This window comes from Lates calcarifer, linkage group LG6 (genome assembly GCF_001640805.2).
Source record: "Lates calcarifer isolate ASB-BC8 linkage group LG6, TLL_Latcal_v3, whole genome shotgun sequence".
NCBI classification, from domain to species: domain Eukaryota; kingdom Metazoa; phylum Chordata; class Actinopteri; family Centropomidae; genus Lates; species Lates calcarifer.
In genome coordinates, this window is record NC_066838.1 from 17,108,075 (window position 1) to 17,127,486 (window position 19,412).

At 41.9% G+C, this 19,412-nt stretch overlaps 2 protein-coding genes across 2 annotated transcripts in view; one reads left to right on the forward strand and one right to left on the reverse strand.

Moving 5' to 3' along the window:
• The window catches only part of LOC108889527 (metabotropic glutamate receptor 7), a 96,724-nt gene that overhangs the window by 5,867 nt on the left and 71,445 nt on the right, over positions 1–19,412 (forward strand). The window lies entirely within an intron of this gene.
• LOC108889528 (amphoterin-induced protein 3-like) lies at positions 882–2,396 on the reverse strand. The gene has a single exon (XM_018686038.2). It carries the CDS (start codon positions 2,390–2,392, stop codon positions 1,010–1,012), a length of 1,383 nt encoding a protein of 460 aa, XP_018541554.1. The 5' UTR covers positions 2,393–2,396; the 3' UTR covers positions 882–1,009.

Consider the following 19,412-nt stretch of genomic DNA (forward strand, 5'->3'; position numbering starts at 1 on the left):
TGTTTTTGGTTTGTTGACACTCCTGATTTCTGTACTTCACTATTTGCCAGATAAGCAGAGCGCAGATAGCGAGTCATTGTTTTCCGCTGCCAGATTAATGCAACAGGTTTGTATGAGATATGTATACGTATGATGGATCACTGCAGGATGCACCTCTGTTTTCTGCCAGATAAGATTTTTAAATGTTTGCTGAAAGCTATAGCTTCTGCACAGAAACATTCATTGCTTTTCTTGCTGTATCTTAATTCCTTTTTTTTTTTAAATATGATGCTGAAATAATTGCCTTCAAAACCAAAAGTACATCAGCAGAGCAGGCAGTCGATCTAAAGGGACTGAATCCTTTATTGGGAAGAAAAAGGGAACAGAAGTTTTCAGGAGTTGGATGGAGTTTTAGGTTCTTCATGTTGAAGCTGCATATTATAAGAGATATGGTCTGTATATTTAAAGTTATCTTCAGCTGATGCAGTGGTGGTGCCACACTAATTATGGAGCGCCTCAGCCCAACCAAGATAAATAGGCTGAACTTGCTTCCTCCAGTCTGTTACAGTCATAAACCTACAGCGTTTTCCGGGCCTTTTAATCCTTGTTAAACACTTTTCTGCGAAAAGTGAGCCAGATTCATTCTCTGATCCCGCGAGAAATATTCCCCCACTATTGCTGTACCTGAGCACACAGAGAACTTATTAGCTGATTTTGGGGGGTGATAATGGCTCTACTCTGATTTAGCAGTGTCAGTACACTGAGGGTAATAAACCAAAGTTGAAACTTTCATTTCGACTACTGGGCCAGATGACAGAGAAGAGCAGAATTGGAACGGGAGATATTTTCACTCTTTCAGTTAGGAAAGGGACATGATGTTCTTTTTCTTTTTCCCTTCACGACATTAATGTTCATTTCTAATAACATCTCAATGCTAATTCCTGAGTAAGGAGTTTTGAATTGTCCTAAGGTCTTTCCACCTCCAATAAATAAATGAATAAAGGAAAGGAAGAAAAGCTCCCATGCAGCATCAGCTTTCGGGCGTCCATCCTGTTCCCTCTTCGCTTATCATTGGCTCCATGAATGCTACATGCTTGTTAGTTTGGATTTTGGACTGGTCTCTTGTGGAGGGGGAGAAAACTGAAGTTAGGGTGCTGGGGTCGTAGGTCGCAATGGGGATAACAGGAGGTTTGGGCTGTTTGCAGCAGTTGCAGCGACATGGAGTCAGGTAGAGGTACATGAGGATGCAGACCATGGTCACCACGCAGCCCAGCAGTGTTGTGTAGCCAGTGTTGAATGACTCTCCTGGAGGCAGCAGCACCGTCACGTTCACCTCGCGGGTTGCATTCAGTGCCTGTTTTATATCCACAGCTGTGCACACGTACAGACCTGAGTCATTGACCTTGGTTGCTTGGATCTCTAAGGTGCCATTAGGAAACAGGCTAATTAGTGTGTCATTTACGCTAGCCTGGGTGATGTACCCCTTGCTGGGAGAGCGCCATGTAAATGAGAGGTCTGTGCTACTCAGGGATGTTTGGCAGTCTAGACGCACTCTGTCTCCCTCTGAAACCACCACGCTGGAGAGGAGCACGGTCACAGGCTGCGAGACAGCTTTTTCCACAGTGCAGTTTTGGAAGAAGCGGGTGTGTCGCAGGAACCGAATGGACGCCCGCTGGTCCCCGTAGATGGAACAGGTGTGCTCATCCGTGAAGTCCTTCAGTGAGTCATAACCTCGCAGATCCCAGTGCCAGAACACACTGAACATGGAGCAGTCGCAGATCAGAGAGTTGTTGTGGAGATACAGCCCCCGCTGCACCAACCCAGGCAAAGCTTTCACATCCTCCCAGGGCAGACGGCTCATTCGGTTGGACGAGAGGTCCAGCATGGTCAGGAAGGGATGACTGTGGTCTTGGATGGAGAAGAACGGGAAGTATGTGATTTGATTCAGGCTGAAATAGGCCTTTTTTAAACTGCTCAGTCCGCTCAGTGTGCTGGACTCCACCTGGGTGATCTTGTTATTGAAGAGGAGGAGCTCCTCCAGCCTCCACAGCCCCTGGAAATAGTGCTGCTCCACCACATGCAGCTTATTGGAGGATAGGTCGAGGTGCCTGAGGCCAGAGGCATTGTGAAACACCCCGGGGCCCAGGGCGCTGAGCTGATTGTGAGCCATCCGGAGATTCTCCAATCTGGGCATCCTGTTGAAGCTGCCCGGACCAAGCCAGGACAGATGGTTGTGGCTGAGGTCAAGGGTGACAGAGAAGGAGGGCAGGGACAGAGGTAGCTTTGCCAGACCACTGGAGCTACAGCTCACTGTGTCAGATATACAAAGGCACATGGATGGACAGGTCTCCTCAGAGACATGGAGGAGACAGAGCAGCGCCAAGAAAGTGCCTGGATACAGTCCAGAGGTCATGTTTCCGGGAGTTGAATCCTTCGAGGTTTCTAATCCACGTTGCTCTCCCTGGTTAGATAACAATCAAATGAAAAACAGCATGATATATTAAAAAGCTACTCTTTTTTGACCCACTCGCTGCTTTGATCTGTTCAACAGACGTATAAGATGATTGCAAGGTTAATGCCATACAGGAAGTTTCAGTATCTATGGCAGATGATGAAAAACGGCTCAATGTAATAACCACAAATCCTTTTTGCCTCAGAAAATCTTAGTATTCAGCTTTTGAATCACAAATAGTTGCCTCAGACTGTTTAGAGATGTTTAAACACAGACCTAATACATTTTTTTGGCGCAGTAATAGGTTTGCAGCATTTATTTTCACTGTCTATTTTCTCAGTTAATCAATGAATCATTTGGTTTATATAATGTCAGAAAACAGCGAAAATGCTCTTAACATTTTCCCAAAGACTTGAAATGTCTTGTTTTGCCTGAGAAAGAATGCAAAACAAATGATTTCTGGTTCAGTATTACAGAGTACAACAAAAGACAACGCTGTTGTGCAGCTCTAAGACACATTATGAGAGCTTACTATTTTAAAGTCATATGCACAGAGGGAAATACTTCACTTTAAAAAGATTTTTCTTCTCAGTTGAAGTTCATCATTATCAGAAATCAGTTATAATAAGTCATAACAGATTTCCAGCTACTGACCTTGTAAAGTCTACATGAATTTGAAAGCAGAAAGGGCAAGAGTTCATACCACTTCCAGACAAGTGAGCAATTTGGCTCACTTTGTTAATCCCATTCTCTCCTCAGAAAAATTGAAAAAAAGGGGGAAAAAAGCAAACTCTCCCAAACCATAAATCCAAAGTAAACTGCTTAGCAACCACACAAGACTCCAACTTCCCTGTGCTTCCCCTCTTTCGAAGTTGCATGCCATCACTTGAATACTCACAACATTGCTGCCTAATCCTTATCTGCTGCTCAGATCCTCCTCCTGAGGGACGCTGCTCTCGCCTTTCTCTTTGGCCAAGTTTAAGGTCCCCCCTACCGGCTTTCTTCTCGTCCCAAATGAGAGCGCTGCTCAACAAACATCCTGCAGTGCTTTGCAGTGTATAACAAACAGTGCCGAGCTCACTTAATCACCCACAATCCCCTCCTCCCTCCTCTGTGTCATTTAGAGATCAGCCTCGTGTCTCCCTCTCTCATCATTAAATAATGGCACTGGTGGCTGCCCTCCTCTCTCTCTGTCTCTCTCTCCCTCCCTCTCAACAATATCAGTTTTCCCACAATATTCTATTAATATTCTACTCCATTAAACTTTTAGTATTTTGCTTACTAACAGATTAGTTGAACCAAGGAGCTTTCTTCATGAATATTACATATGTTATCCAGTAACCTCTCACCAATAATCCCAGAGGACTGAAATTTAGCTGTGCCTACTGTAATTTTTTTCTTGTCTCGTGTGTGTGTGTGTGTGTGTGTGTGTGTGTGTGTGAGTGAGAGAGAGAGAGAGACTTTAGCTGGATGTCGGTTTACTTTATCATTGTAAGTACACCTTCTTGAATTCATCCCTTGTCATCCCTCGGTGTAGTTTGAAGGCTGTTGTGTTGAGATTCTTTCTCACTCAAGGTCTCCTCTTACCTGTGCACACTCCTTACGTTGTTGTTCCTGTTTAAGTGGTTTTGAGTGAGTAGATGTTGCTCCCCCCCCCCCCCCCCCACACACACACACACACACATATATGCATTCACATGCACGCTTTCTTTCTTAAGTGCCTTATGCAGCACATCCCTTTCTTTCTTTTTCTGAGCCCCCGACATCCCTCCTTCCCCTTGGCTGTGGGTTTGACTGGATATATGCTGCCCATGCTGCTTGGTCATGGTGGTCCTGACAGCTCTGATTTCTGTCACAGTGAATTAGCTTTGCCTCCCAGCAGCCACCTCCTCGCTGCCCCCCCCCCCACTCTCCACCCACCTCCCTGTAAGTGCTTAGAGCTTTGACAGGCTCCCACTCATTCACTCTCTCACTCACTCACTCACTCTGCAGAGGCACATAGCCTATTCCCCCATGGATGTGGGGCTTGCTGGACATGGGGTGGGGTAGGGGTTCACTTCTCATAAGGTGGGGCTGGTGGGAGCAGATGTGTTGTCTGCAGGAAGGTGGATGCAGGAGACAGGAAGCTGACTGCTGGGTTTTGAGGCTTCTGTCTAAAATCGGTTCAGAATATTCCTCCTCAGTGTTTAGAGATAGGATTAAGGGTAAGAAAACACCATTTGGATGTATTCATGTTGAAATGAACAAGCTATCACCATCTCTGGCATTGTGGCATTACACACAATCTTGTCCCAAGGCTAGTCATCAGCTTGGCTGGAACATGTAAGAAATATATACGCCTACACATGTACATTTGAGATATGTTAGAAAAGGATTCTAAACAGGCCCTCCATGTAGGTGTTATGTTTATGTGGGCTTACATCATGGCTCAAGTGGCCTCTAAGTAATTTGCCCATTTTCTTGCAAATTGAACTTTGTCCTACTCTAAAGAAGATCTGTATCCGGAGCTAGCTCTTGAAATATTCATGTTTCATTGATTGTTTTAAGGTATTATGTAACACTCCTGTTTGTTGAATGGGCTGCTCCAATCATGTATGTAGCGTTTTTCTAGGTCCTTAATTGTATACAGATCACGTAAGCCCTATAAACCAGTATGCTCATCTGCATAAGCTGGTAATGATTCATGGTTTGGTGCGCTCAGAAGAATATGAGCATATGAGGCATCTAAATAAGGTGTATCACCGTGCCAGAGTGATGTCAGTGGCTGCATTTGTTTTTAGCTACAGTATAATTGTGCAGGGAGCCTTTTTCTTTCTCTCAAGCAGCCCCTTGTTTTCGCTGCTGTTGACTGAACTTGAGCATTTCAGTGGCTCATTATTTTCAGTATTGACTTCCGTTTTGTAAAGGATCCATCATTTTCGAGTGCAATCAATTGTCATTGTCCTCGGAGATCAGTTCAACCAAAGCATGAACAGGTAAACAAGACTGAGAGATGGTTGAGTTTCTGTGCAGACTTATCCACTTCAATTGCAGGTCAATTATTTTTTGCCGTTTTCTGCTGATTGCCTCTCATCATATGGTAATAGTCTCTTTAGTTTCAAAAGAATGAGGTCCTCTGGAATGTCAATATTAACACCTTCCTCATCTCCCTCCTTTTCTTCACCCCAGTGTGGTCAACAAAATCCCTCTGCAGTCCTCTGTTTGTTGTTCCGCAGTGTGTCTGTTGTCAGACTGGACCGTGTGGCTCCAGCCTGCTGTTCTGTAAAATCCCTAACCTAATCAGTGTCTTTGTATCAAGCTGCTTTGCAAATCTCCGCCTTCTCCTTTTGCATATATTTGATTAGACCCAGCGTATGCAAAATAGTCCCGTCAAATCAGCCAGGTTCAGAGTGGACCTCAAAGCTTAAACCCTGACCCTGATGCATCCTGCCCCCAGCAGAAAGTGATTTTCTCTTTACCATCTGCTGCAGAGACGAAGGGAAAAAGAAAACACAGCAGTAGCACAGGGAAATGTCGGTTCTTATCTTGCCCTTGAGAAGCAGTGAAGCTCACTAAGAGTCGATAATATAAAGCTTTATAGTCTCAGATGCAAGAAGAGTATTTTTGTTGAACATTAAATGTTCTGCAGGAATGCAGAAATGTATGTAAGGATTCTTCTGTTATTATTCGTCCTTGGTGCTCAAAAATAATGCTAGACTCATAAAGAGCAAGTGTTAGAATTATGTTAACAATATCCATAATAGCTTAATACTGAGCAGCTGCTTTATTCCTTCAATAACACGCTGTAATGTGATTTGAAAGACAAAGATTTGAAACTGAAGACAAGGAAATAAACAATGTCATGCTGTATGTATGTTACTGAATAAATATCTGGCAAAGTGACAGAGCAGGACGAGACACAATATCAGGCCCGTCTGCCACATTAATGCACTGAAATATCCACCAGCAACTCTGTAGACCCTGCAGCTGAAGGGTTTCTGTAGCCTCTGTCTGGCAATTATGAACCCTTGAACCTGAACATCCGAACCCTTGTTCAGTATTTATTCTGCTTTTCAACAGCTTTTTGTTAGCGTGGCTGCCAGCCAGGCTCTCAAATATGAGTGAGTCAGTGCCTGGATAAAGATTCGGAAGATTGAGTTTTATTTCTTTTCTCTCCGTGGGTGAATTTGCAGTCTGGGTGAGCTCTTTGTTGGAAAGGAGTTTCAGACAGTGCAAGATTGTTTGCTTGTCGCGAGGAGCTGCTCAGTTGTTCCATATGCTCTGTATTCATAGTGATTGCGGTGCATTATTTGAGAATGTCTCACTCAGAAAGCCCCCCACCCCACCCCCCAAAAAAACCTGGTGGGACTCTGGTTTTGTACATTTGTACAGTGAGTGCACACAGTACATTAAAAGACAGTATGACTCTATCTTCTCCAGTCAGTGCTTTTCCACACTCAACCCATCTGGTGAATGTAGTGTAGTGTAAAGAGTGAAGAGACAAGCACACCATCTAGTGGTTTAAGACTCAACTGGAATGATGAAGCATCCAATGCATTGCCCCCTTCCCCCTATCACTACTACCAGTGGTACATAAAGGAATAAGAATAAATAAAATGCAAATAAATTTAAAGAAACACTATACCACATACAGTAGATTAATAGGATTTAAAACTATAATGAAACATACTTGAAAGAGCTAGCCTGGTTCTGTAAAAGTACTGACTGACCAATACTGGAAATTTGAGGCCAGTACTGATCTGTATTTGTGACAAACGATAACAATATATCAGCCTGTAGTAATTTATTTTAAACATAAGCACATAACATGAACAAAAATATCTTGGATATGGATCTTATTTTTCTTTTTTTCCTCTTGAAATTGTGACTAAAATACCTATATGAGTAGGACATTTAACAGTGGGAACATCAACGTGCTGGTGTTCTCAGGTGGATAAACTATGTTAATGGAGACACTACAACTTCAGATCTACTTTGGCATTTTTGTTCTGCAATTTGTTGTTACTCATCAGACGTCGAGTACACTTTATTAGCAACTTTATAAGGAACATCTGTACTTTATTAGGAGCATCTGTACACCTGCTTATTCATGCAATTACCCAGCAGCAGTGCAATGCAAAAAATCATGCAGATACAGATCAGGAGCTTGAGTTAATGTTCACGTCAAACATCAGAATGGGGAAAAATGTGATCTCAGTGACTTTTACTGTGACGTGATTGTTGGTCCCAGATGGGCTGGTTTGACTGTTTCTGAAGCTGCTGATCTCCCGGGATTTTCACATATAACAGTCTCTAGAGTTTACTCAGAACAGTGCCAAAAAACCATCCAGTGAGCTGCAGCTCTGTGGACGGAAACACCTTGTTGATGAGCGAGGTCAGAGGAGAATGGCCATACTGGTTGGAGCTGACAGACAGGCTACGGCAACTCAGATGACCAATCATTGCAACTGTGGTGAGAAGAAAAGCATCTCAGAATGCACAACATGTTGAACCTTGAGGCGAATGGGCTGCAACTTCCACTCCTGTCAGCCAAGAAGAGAAATCTGAGGCTGCAGTGGACACAGGCTCACCAAAACTGAACAGATGAAGACTGGAAAAATGTAGCCTAGTCTAATGAATCTTGATTTCTGCTGAGGCACATGGATGGGTGGTTCAGAAATTGGTGTCAAGAGGATGAATCCATGGACTCAACCTGACTTGTGTTAACAGTCAAGGCTGCTAGCGGTGGTGTAATGGAATGGAGAATGTTTTCTTGGCACACTTTGAGCCCCTTAATACCAATCAATCATTGTTTGAGTGCCACAGCCTGTCTGAGTGTTCTTGCTGATCATGTGCATCTCTTTATGGCCACAGTTTGCCATCTCCCCAATCACCAGACCTGAAAGCCATACCATGAACTGTAAATGTATTCTGATATAGGTACATCTTCAGCAAGTTAACAGTGGCTGATGTATTGGCCTTGCCAGGTGAGAAATCCGCATACCAGTACCTATAAACTCTCTGATTTACTGTTGTTCCACAGTTGTTTAATCAGTACAAAAACCAAAGTGTAAAAATGGAAAGTTGTGGTTTTATCTGGGGGTTATGTACATGTGTGACTTCACCGCTTGTCGTTGTTACAGTTTAATTTCTGTAGGAATTAAACAAATTAGATTTAACTTGTTAAATAGAGAATTTTAGAGGTGCTGGTAGGATAAGAGTAAGATTTTAAAAAAATCTTTACCCAGAGCCAGGCTAGCTGTTTTCCACTGCTTTTTATGCTAGTGCTAATTAATCAGCTGCTGGTTGTAGATTCATATTTAAGAGACAGATATGAGAGAGGTATTGATCTTTTTGTCTCATTCGCGGCAAGAAGGCGAATAAAAGTATTTCCCAAAGTGTTATGCTGTTCCTTTAAGATTCATTCCAAATTATTTATTTATGATAACATTGACAGTCCTGGATATTTTTACATTTCAAATCCACCTAATTTACACTGTAGGCAGAATCCACAGCTGATTTTAATTAAAAAAAAAAAAAAAATCTGACTGAGGTAAAATCTCACCCATATGCTCACATGTACAGATGTTTAGCTGCTGTGTTTATGTGACTCATGAGCACAGGAATCAAGCATAATTCTTGATTATAATGCAAAGCCACGTTGTCATGCGTGTTAATACACAGAGAACAGCATGCAGGAATGAGAGCTTGGGGTATGAGCAGCCCCACGTCTCCCCGGCCTCTATCATCTGTGCTGATTGTTAACGGATTTCAATTAGGACTCACAGGAGTTAATATGATTGCTTGCTGTTTACCCTTTCTTGCTTCCTTCCATGGAAGCCAATTATGCATGAGTAGCAGTGGATGAGTACTGGACACTGCTAATGGCTCTGCTTCTCCCTTTGTGTTCACATTACTGAAGGATATGGGTTGTGAAATGAGATCACTACTGACTACTGTGCTATCAGTGATTGTGCTATAAAACATTATGGGCCAGAACATAGTAAATTGTGTGACGTGACTGTGGGGTGGCAGGCTGTCTGCTCTTCCCTTGCTCTTTTATCTGTTATCCTCTCATCTCCTTCCTCCTCTCTTCCCTTTTTTGTCATCTCTTGTTTCTCCCTTCTGCTCTCATTTCTTTCTCCTCTCTCTCTCCCTCCCTCCTCCTCGCTCATCCACTGAACCTTAACCCATCTCTCTTCCTTTTGCTTTTTGCCCCCTCTCCTCTCACCCTTTACTCCTCTCCATTCGTTTATCCTCTCAACTCTTATCTCCCCACATCACTTCTTTACACCTCTCCTCTCTGCCTTTCATCTCCTGCCCTGTGGTTATCAACAGAGACAGACAGGACATGAGCCAAGCCTCTTGCCTCTCTCCCTTCCATATCACTTATGGTGGATTGACATATCTTAGAAAATCCATTATATCCTAATCAATAAGGATTAACATACATAATATAGAGATTTCATATAAATCATTGTATAAATTAATCATTATCTTATTACTCAGGGAATCTATTGCCCATATATCATCTGCAGTACCTGATTGCATATGTGCATATCCTTGTGCGTGGCCATGAATGCAGACAGCTGGTTTTGCCTCTGCTGTGCAGCTCTGTAAAGAATAAATGAAGTTGAGAGAAGCTGCAAATATGTCCAGAAGTGTCTCGTATTAGTTCATGATCTATACATGTGTTTACATGTGTTGAAAAAACAAACGGCAAGTAGAGGAACACTGTGCTGTTTCACAAAAGGTGAAGGATGGAAACAGCAATATTTTATGCGGAGCAGGTTTATCTGACGGCGCTCCTCAGTTGAGATAGTGTGATGGATCCTGCAGCCAGCTGCCTGTGCCACCTGAGCCACGTCGCTGTTGCTGTGTCGCAGCGCTCCACTCAGACAGACACCGGGGGGACGTTAGGGGTGATGAGCAGTTAGCAGTTCCATCAAGGATCTCCGGGGCCATCCGTGGAAAATGAAACCATCTCTGAACAGGTAACTCAATTTAACTCGTGGCCGCCTTCTCTGAAGCTACAAGCACAAATACTTTCCCAGCTGATGAGATGAGGTAACAGAGCATGGCCGGAGTCAGTGAGTGCAACAGGAGAGGCCCGCTCCTCCCAAATTGCCTGGACATGGTCAAGGGAGGCTTTTCCACCACTTTTACAGATGGAGAAGCGGAGACTGAAGAGTAGAAAGGTTCTGGGTTTTCTCTCCTTCCTTTTTAATCAATAAAATAGACTGGCTTTAATCATGGAGCTATTGAGTGCTGAAGCTAGCAAAATGGAGAGTTGGTCTTCTGGAACCATTCCCAACTTTGCCCCCCGCTTCAAAGGCATTTGCCTGCACAGGGGGGAAAAATGCTGTATTTGGACTGAATTTGCAGTGAAGCCGATGAGGAGCCAAAACTTTCAAAATACAGTTTTCAATTCCACTGTGTGCTCCACACATGGAAACGAATGGCTTCTTTTCTGAGAGGATGTATAAGAAATAGTGCCTTATGGGAGTCTGTCAGTTTAATGTTTAGTCCCAGTGGTTGGAAGAAGTACTTATATCTTAACTTAAGTCAGTGTAGCAATACAGCAATATAAAAATACCCCATTACAAAAGGCCTGCGTTTTAAATCCCATAAAACTAAAAGTGTTATGACAAAAGCAAAAGGAAATGTTCTCAGTATGAAGAAAAATGGTTTCTATTATATTATTAGTTTGTTTATACCAATGTATCAATTTGCAAATAGCCTTTCATAGTTGTAGCCAGTCTAGCTGGAGCTACTTTTTTAATTACTTTATATACAGTTAGGTAGTTTAATTCAGCAGTTTTCTCTAAAGGGTCACAAGATAAATCTGGGGAGGTTGTGAGATGATTAATGGAGGGAAAAAACAAGGCTGTGCTGCACAAATTTGCACGTATTTTTTGCATTTATTTTCTGATCTTTGCTTTTTTGTACAATCTTGGATAATTTTACGTTGTCGGACTCAAACAGTTAATAACATTTAAATGAAACCATCTGAGATGTTTAGAGGGGAAATATCTCTTTGTTGGAACTGCTAATAACTCATAGATGTATGAAACATCACAAGGTGCCCCTAGTATGCACAGGATTTTTTGCCGTCACAAACCAGAACTGTTTGGAATCACAAACTAATGGCTGTCAGCTGTTGCTATTTCCCTCTGCAATATAGTGGAGTAGAAGCATGAAATAGCTAAAAATGGAAATACTCAAGTAAAGTAAACTCGTAACTTGAAATTGAACTTAAGTGCAGCATTGCATTGCATTTGGCAGCCAAAAACAGGTTTGGTTTGGATCACTTTAAAGCTCTGAAATGGATCTTCACATTTTGACAATTAGACAGATCAGCTCCATGGAGAAGGTGGTGTCACTCTCACACTGCTCATTAGAAATCACTCTTATTAGACCATTTCATAATTGTTCTCCAGCTAAATTATATAATGATCACATTGACCTTTCCACAGTCGCGCTTAGTAGTCTGAGTTGGTGCATTCAGGAAAGTCAATTTAATGAGTGCATTGTAATGTGTGGCTCAATGATGCTATCTTCTACTCCATTATTAATCACAATAAAAAAGTTAGCTCTGTTAATTATTGCAAATGTGTTACAGTGAAAATGCCAATGTGGTTTGAAAGCCTCTAGGTATTTCAGAGGAAGTGATGGAAGAATTCCTACTAAAATGTGTCCTGTTAAAGTCAGCCACAACAGCAGATAGATCTAGTTTTAGATGTTGAGCACTGTCTTTCAGTAAAGTCTGTATGACTCCATTAGAACACATTAGATGAAACTTTAATGTTCCCCGTGGGCAAATTGAAGGGCCATGAACATGTAGCATGTACTGGCATCCTACATTTACTATAAAGTAGCGGGGGGTGTAATGAGGAAATAGACTCTCCTTTAATGTCGAAGTGTAGGTTCAAGCCTCTGTCACATTAGCATCTTTCCTGCTGAAGTGTCCTTGAGCAGGACACTGAACCCCTACCAGCACCAGACCTGCTGTTCTGCAGCTGAATCTAAGGATAATGGAGTCATAAACACAACAAAGCGGACAGGCCCATGCTGATCACCTGCAGTGATTCTCATTGATTATTCACTAATGCCAGACGCTAATTCTACTTGAAAACAAAATGCTAAGGAAAAATTATGCGGCGCCGGGGGTTTTAAAAACAGAGAAAAGAAGCCGTACATCATGCCTCTCTGTCAGCCGCACGCTGTGAAAGTGAGGCAGAAGATGAAAAAGAGAAGAGGTGGTGGGGGGGTGGCGGGTATGAAAACAGGATTGAGTGAGACTGATTCTAGCCTGCAGAGGGCAACCATTAAGCTCACCAAATATCGTTATCAGATTTTCAATAAGGTTGCAGCCATCAGATAGTGAACGCAGACAGTGCTGCTCCTTCTCCTCCCCCTCATTCTTGCTGCACCAGGTGCAACATGTTTTTGCAATTCAATCTGACTCCAAGGCCACGAAGGAGGCTTTACTTATTGCTTAGTTCCCAGAACAAATCCAGCAAATATCAGGGGCTGGTCCGCAGTGGGAGTGGCTGGAGGCTCAGGGGCTTGGATGTGCTCTGTTGTTTGAGTGATTACACAATGATTACCACCTGCTGTGTTGTGTTGTGCTGTGTGTACGCTGCGGTACAAGAGCACTTAAGGGATTTACAGTATTTTTCATTATCAAAATTTAAATAGCTTTGCTGATAAAGTCTGTTCAAAATGAAACCATATTTCAATAGATTATCCCGCCCCCCCCCCGCAAACCCCCAACACTTATCACAATCCAACGCTAATGAGAGATAAGAAATTGGAGATAAGGGAGTTTGGGCTTAAGGGGAGTTCTTTTGCTTTATTGTATACTAAGTGCTAAAGTAGCAGAAAGGTTATAAAATAATAAATTGTTTCCATAAGCCTTCACATATCAACAGAGAGAGCACTGGTTAGTTTGGATAAAATAAGAGAGGAGGGGTACCAAAGAATAAAAGTGGGATCCCATCTGTCAGTGCAGTCTGGCTGAAGTTGGCCCTCGCCTCTCCGTTCTGATTATTTCCTTATCTCTCTCTTACTGGCTGGCGGTGAGTAACAGTGACCCGCTGGATTGCTTCCTAGACCATATTTCCCGGTCTGACTCTGGCATCGCAATCCATTCCAAATGTCAGTGGATGTATTCTGAGGCTTAGTATCACACAAAGCAGCAAAAGAATGACTTACCAATAGAGAAAACTTGATCAAATAAGCTGCCATGTTGAACATGCAGATAACATGCAGCCATGAGAGGGCTGAATGTGAATGGGTGTTTAATGGATGGTTAATTAGTGGCATAACTTTGTAAGTCCTGTATTTAATTACTTTTGCTTCATGCCAAAACTGAAAATAAAAATATGAACAATCCAACACTTGACACCTTCACAAAGACAGACTTTGACTATGGCTGGATCTCACCAGCTTCAGATAGATATCTATAATAAAACATGGCCAATTGAGAAACGCTTCGTTCAGCTACGTTCACTTCAGCAGAAAATGTTTGCCTTCTGGAGGAATTCGACAGTTTCGAGGTTAATGTGGCAGGGATCAGTACCTCTTCTAACTTGTCAGTCAGACTCAGGATTGTTTCCTTGGAACAAAAAAAAAAAAAAGATTGATGATGGGGTTTTTGTGGTCTCTAACCAAGTATTTCCCCTCTCATTACTCGCTCCACAACCCTGTCAGCAAACCACAAATTATGAGCCATGTTTTCATTTGATGTCACTGGTCACCACCTGTCACTGTTTGTTACCATGGAAACATGGCTCTTGGCTATGAGTAAGCTTTGGGAGTCAGGTCAGGTGGCTACCTTTTTAAGGTTTAAATAAGTAAGTGTTTTTTAAAAACACTGTCTAACTCACATATGAAAAAGGAAAAAAGCGCCATCACAGAATTTTAAAGCAGAATTTAAAAGTTTCAGACTTTAGCGTCCCCACAGTGGTACTAACAAGACTGCAATGCACCCAGCCACTCTCTGACCTCAGTCTTTAACAGTAATGAGAGTATAATTTTTCAAGTTATACCATGAGAAGTCTGATGCAAAAAAAAAACCCTCCAGACAAGTAACTTCTTTTACAAAAAAGATATATATATATAGATTACATAGAATACGCTTCATAGGTTCTTTTGCTCCAACTGAACTTAACGAGACTGATGTGAGTGAATGTAGCAGAGCATTTCAATTAAAGGGGAAGTGTACTCTATACATCAAACCATGTAAAATCTATTCTGCAGTATTAAGTAAACATAATAGAGTATACCACACAATTTCTTAACAAAGCACTACTAATTCTTTAACAAAAAATAGACAAAGTAAATTACCCAAATTATGAGATCACATTATTATACTTAGATATTACTTTATTAAAAGGTGGCTCCTACAGTAAGGATATTTGTTTTTGCATGAGAATGCTTTTAATCTGATGCATTTAAACACATCCCACTCTTATGAGAGTTTGTAAGCCTGTCACTTAGAGCTGCAACTAACATTTATTTTCATCAAGGATTATCCTGACAATTATTTTCTTCACTAATCAATGAATCAGAATATAGTGATTATTATCATTTTGCATGTCCAGTGTGAGATATTCTTATTTCTTGTCCAACAGTACAAAACCTAAAGATATTCAGTTTACTGTTGTGTATGACAAAGAGAAATAATTATTTTTAGACCCGAAAAATTTCTGAAACAGTTCACTCATTATCAAAATAAATGCTGATCAATCAACATGACGTGGTCGGTTTGGAAAATAAAAACAAAACTCTCAAAACTTTCTTTGTCTTTTCAACAAGTTTGTTTGGATACCTGTGTAGAATATGGCGAATGTGCAGCCTGCAAAAATTGTGCCGGCATCTCTGAAACACATTGCACACACACACGACACATTCACCGTTTGCCAAACAATCCCTCTTTGCCTTGTTACTCTGCTGCTGTGATTTTTCTTCACCCAGATTGTGTCCTGTCCAAGTAAACAGTGTCTTTGAAGTATTCCCCCAATGTTAATAGCCATGGCACCTTTAATGATGAGGCAACAGACAAGGCCTGGGAGAAATATTAGCTCAGCAAGGTCATAGCAGACAAGGTCCCATCTGTCTCTGTGCAGCCTCGGTGGATCCCAGGCCCTTACATTACTGTGGCCCTGGGGCAGGGAAAATGGATCATCAATCTGATTTAGAGAGGCTCTGGCCAGTGCTGTCATTTCCAGGCTGAATAACACTAGTTTCTTCTCCCGTCACCTTTCGCAGGTAAATTCGTAATGGGTAGTGATGTTTAACTGTCATGTATGGCGTTGCCGAGCTCAGACCTTTAGAGAGCTTCACATCACATTACATCACACCAGCATGCCTCACTGTGGCTCTCTGCAGCCAGCATGCTTATCTGGTTTTAGTACGACACTGCAGTCAGGGAAGTAAAAAGAAAAATAGAGCAGAAAAAGAAAGTCGTAATAGCCGTTCATTTTTATATACTGGTGAATATACTACTGCTATGTATTGGAGAGTAATTCCCTGCCATGAAGTTTAAGTCTGTTGGTAAACTCAGTGGCCAATCACTTTGCTCCAACTTTAGAAATGAGACACCGTGTAAAACTGGATCGGCCATGCCTTTAGTGCAGCCACTTTTCTCTTTACACTGTGTTTTGCACACACACACACACACACACACACACACACACACACACACACACGCTCTCACAAAAACAAAAAAACACACCCACACCTCGACACTTTCCTGCCATGGAATTTGGTGTTGTGGCTGACGCAGTAGAAATGTGGTGTAAACGACAGGCCTCTGTGGCCACACGGCACTGTTGATAATGAGTCTGTAATCCATTTGATAGGCTATAAACAGGGTGAGATTCTTATGAGCCTCAGCCAGGAGAGGAAGCCAAACAGCACCTTGGGGTAGACATTACCATAAAGAAATAAGCATGAAGAGGAGCACTAGTCTAGTGCAGGCGGCAGGTCACCACTGCTTGAACCTCACCCCTGTCGGTGGATCTTTGCATAAGGGATGTTTGAAAATGAAAGGGTGGGAGAAATCCCACTCTCACTGATTTCTGTCATCTCCTTTTCACGCTGGTTTTTCCAGCCCCTCCAATCCCAGGCTGTCGTCTTATCAGCCTTGCCCACCTATGAAGCCTCCTCTTAAGCAGCTCCTGCACCAGGAAAATGTCACGTTTGTCTGCCAGTGTAAATTTGCTTATCTTATACAGAAAGGAGCCTGTGAGAGGGAAGTGGTTGTCTCCACAATGCAGGGCCTTAAGGGATCTTTTGAAACCCAGTTCTTTTCTGCTCAGCATCCCTCTAATGTGACACAAATCCCTCCAACAGAGGAATGGCTTCTCCATCCCCAGGTTTGCTTCAGGTACATTAGTTGTATTTTTCTGCCCTCTATGTAATGTGTTACATTCAAGTGCAGCAAGGAAACAGCAGGGGAACCCCGGCTGTTACCCCTGGCTGGGTGTTTAAAAACCTTGGCTGCAGCCCAAGAAGCTAGCGGGTGGCTAGGCCAAGCTTGCTGTGCTCTGTCAGACTTTGAACCCGACTCCTGCAAATCCACACATTGTTATTCACCTGGAACTCGCCGTCTGGTTGACTTCCAGACCCAAACAGCATTACAGCGGGGCCGCTCAACGCTCTCTCCCCAAAATTCAGCTCAGCCCTAGCACAGGTCTTTATTCTCTGCATCACATCACACTTTCATACTGAGTCCAAGCATCCCTGTAGAATTCCCTCCCTCTGCACACAGTGTGACAGTGTGCTTTGTTCTCTCTGGCAAGGTGAATATCATCAGGGGATCATTTAATAAGAGAAGGATTGCTTGGAAAGGACAAGAAAGGGCCTCAGGTGGAGAACCTCCCTCTGATGAGGATTAGTTTTATCCTGCATATGCAAATGACATTGATTAAACCATAGACAGTACGTCTCCTCTTCAGTGTGGCATTCCTCTCCTGCAGGTAGTCTCTTGAGAAAGCACTGCAATACAGCCTTGGGAGACAATGCTAATAGCCAAAGATGAACTGCCGTCATCATGATCATAATTTGTGGCTCACAGACAGAGGGGTAGTGGCAAATTACATAGACATGTCATTGAACAACTTGTGTTTGTTTTTCCTGATCTGCATGCTGATTAGCATGATAAGTAACATACTTCTCTATTCCTAAAATGCACTGGATGCTTCTCACAGTCCATGACTATACAGCCTTATCGTCTCCCCATGCTGAGACTTTTAACGTCTTAATCCCTCAGCATATTGCGGAAGATTATCTTTCTAAAATTAACTAGCCCCTTGAGACTGCAGAGATAGCAGCTGCTTTTTTGCCACTTGGTGAGTTTTCAACAAACAAAGTGGCTTATTGCATACGGGAGAGCGTGCTCACATTAGCTTTTTAAAAGCTGTAAGATTATAGGACTATTATGCTGTTTCCACTGCCGCTTGGTGTATTCAAATAGAAGAAATGTTCGAATGCAGGTTGGGGGATTCGTAAGATTTTTTTGTTGTTGTTGTTGCAAAAGCTGTTTGGCGGCATATGTTCTCTGCATGTTGTCACTGTTCTGGGAAATAAAAATGGAAGAATTCGTCAGGGCTGCCAGCTCTACTTCAGTCCCGGTGTGTCTGGCATTTATGAAAGGTAGTCAATCTGAATTACTCAGAGGTAAACTTCAACTGACATATCCTGTGGAAAAAAACCTGCTGTGTCTTCTTTGAAATAAAGTATAGATTAATCATGCTTATGGCTGCAAGTAAACAAGATTTAATTAAGGCACATTGATTTTAATTTTATTTCTTTTTTCGCCAAAGAATGTCAGCTAATCTTCCATATTGCTGGGTTTCCAAGAAAAACGTGACTGGGCTCCTTTTTTTTTTTTATTTAAATCTCATCTGACATTTTGTCATATAGAGCTATACATCTGCAGGCATTATGGCTGCTTGGATAGAGAATAAGTTATTAAGTCATAACACTGTTCATGGTCATGATTTTCTCACTTTATAAGTCATCAGATGTCTGCAGCTAAATATCTATGTTATAATATATCAAGTCTGGGGTTGTAAATGTTAATAAATTGGTCATAAATTGATTTTGGATGCAGCTCTGCAGCTATACAGCTCTTTTTCCAGAGGGTAAATGGTCCATTGGATGGCTCTAGCCAATTAATTTAAAAGTGAGCTAAAATGATAAAGCAAGTTGGATGTGCACCAACCAAAGGACTTTCTACATCCTGGACATGTAGAAAGCATTGTCCAAAGCACTAAATAATTAATGATTAAGAAAGCTAAGAATGAATACCCCCCCTAAAATATGCCTTATTGGAAAGTACCATTATGCCACTGTGTTCTAAACTACTAGAAGTTTAGTTTGTTTGAAGTCTTTTAAAGGTATATATAGGTTAATTTTTTTGACATCTAGCTCTTGTTTCATTTGAGTTTGAACACCTCTCTCTGAATGTTAGCTAATGTAATGTAAAGGCTCAAATACTTAATATACTGATCTTAGCTTTGAAATTATGTGTAATAATAGGAATGCTGGTTTTTATTCTGCTGCTGCATTAATGGGAAAATAAATGCACAAAATTCATTCATTATCTTCAACTCATTTTTATTCAGAAGCCTCAGGAGTCTTTTCACAGCATACACTGGAATAGAGGCAGGAAAACAACCCGGACAGACCTCTACTTCATCACAGAGTGATCACTGATTCAATAATAAGTCACACTTACACCTATGGGTAATTTAGAGTCATAAATCCCCCTGATTTGCATGTGTTTAGACTGTGGGAGGAAAGCTTCATGAACATGTGCAGAACAAATGTATAATTAAAACTGATGCATCAGTTATCAGCAACAGGTGACAAACTCACATAAGGCCATGGATAGATGAGATTACCTATCATTTCTACGCTTATCTAACCAATCTTGCTTCTGTTTGAAATGCAGTGGTGGAATATTCAACAATTACATTTACACAAGAAC

Excerpts from the sequence above, each read along its gene's own strand:
- LOC108889528 (XM_018686038.2), bottom strand. The coding sequence starts at position 2,392 with ATGACCTCTGGACTGTATCCAGGCACTTTCTTGGCGCTGCTCTGTCTC.